The following is a 695-nucleotide window of genomic DNA, read 5'->3' as shown; positions in this document are numbered from 1 at the left end:
ACACTTCAGCTTGGTGAGGATGGCCTGGGTCTGGCTGTCCCGCTCCCCTCGCTGCTGCAGGGGAAGGCGACACATATGAGCCACTTGTGCCTCCACACCCTCCCCAACGGCCAGGCGGACCCCCGGTCCGGCCGGAAGATGGCCCAGGTCGATGGGAGGACCAGGCCCAGGGGGCGGCAGTGGTGGGAGGGGGGCAAGGCCTGGTTACCTCTGCAATCTCGGGAGTGGACTCGGCCTTGCTGACGTAGCTCAGCACGTGAGACCAATTCTGCAAGTAGACGCTGACCTGGAAGGCGGGCGGGCGGGGACAGACTCAGCCTGGGGTACCCCGGCCAGGGCGTGGCCGCCCCACCTGCACCTGCGCCCACCTTGATGACGTTGAGGCACATGTTGATGACGTGCTTGGCGCTGGTGCAGTAGTCCCGGGCCCGGGAGTAACACTTGAGGGCATTGCTGAGGTCCCCACAGTCGAGGTAGTGGTCGCCCAGGTCGTCGTGGCCGCGCCTGTGGGCCAGGCGGTCAGTGCACACCACCCTGCGCCCGGCGTGGCCCTGGCCTCCCTGCCACCCTCCCCGGCCCACGGGGGCACCTGATGCTCTCCTTGATGGAGTTGCCCTTGTAGTTCTTCAGGTCCGTGTCCAGCTTCTCCAGCTTCAGCAGCGCCTTCTTCCGCGTGGCCTCCACCCAGGCCGTGT

At 67.1% G+C, this 695-nt stretch overlaps 1 protein-coding gene across 1 annotated transcript in view; it reads right to left on the bottom strand.

The window, feature by feature from the left end:
* The window catches only part of GPS1 (G protein pathway suppressor 1), a gene marked incomplete at its 5' end in the record, with an annotated part of 3,105 nt that overhangs the window by 1,817 nt on the left and 593 nt on the right, over nt 1-695 (bottom strand). The window contains 4 exon segments of the mRNA XM_015560073.1: nt 3-54; nt 209-286; nt 369-504; nt 590-695. Of these exon segments, the coding sequence (XP_015415559.1) occupies nt 3-54; nt 209-286; nt 369-504; nt 590-695 (372 nt within the window).

This window comes from Myotis davidii, unplaced genomic scaffold, assembly GCF_000327345.1.
Source record: "Myotis davidii unplaced genomic scaffold, ASM32734v1 scaffold211, whole genome shotgun sequence".
In the NCBI taxonomy this organism is placed as follows: Eukaryota; Metazoa; Chordata; class Mammalia; order Chiroptera; family Vespertilionidae; genus Myotis; species Myotis davidii.
This window is presented reverse-complemented; position numbering and strand designations above follow the sequence as displayed.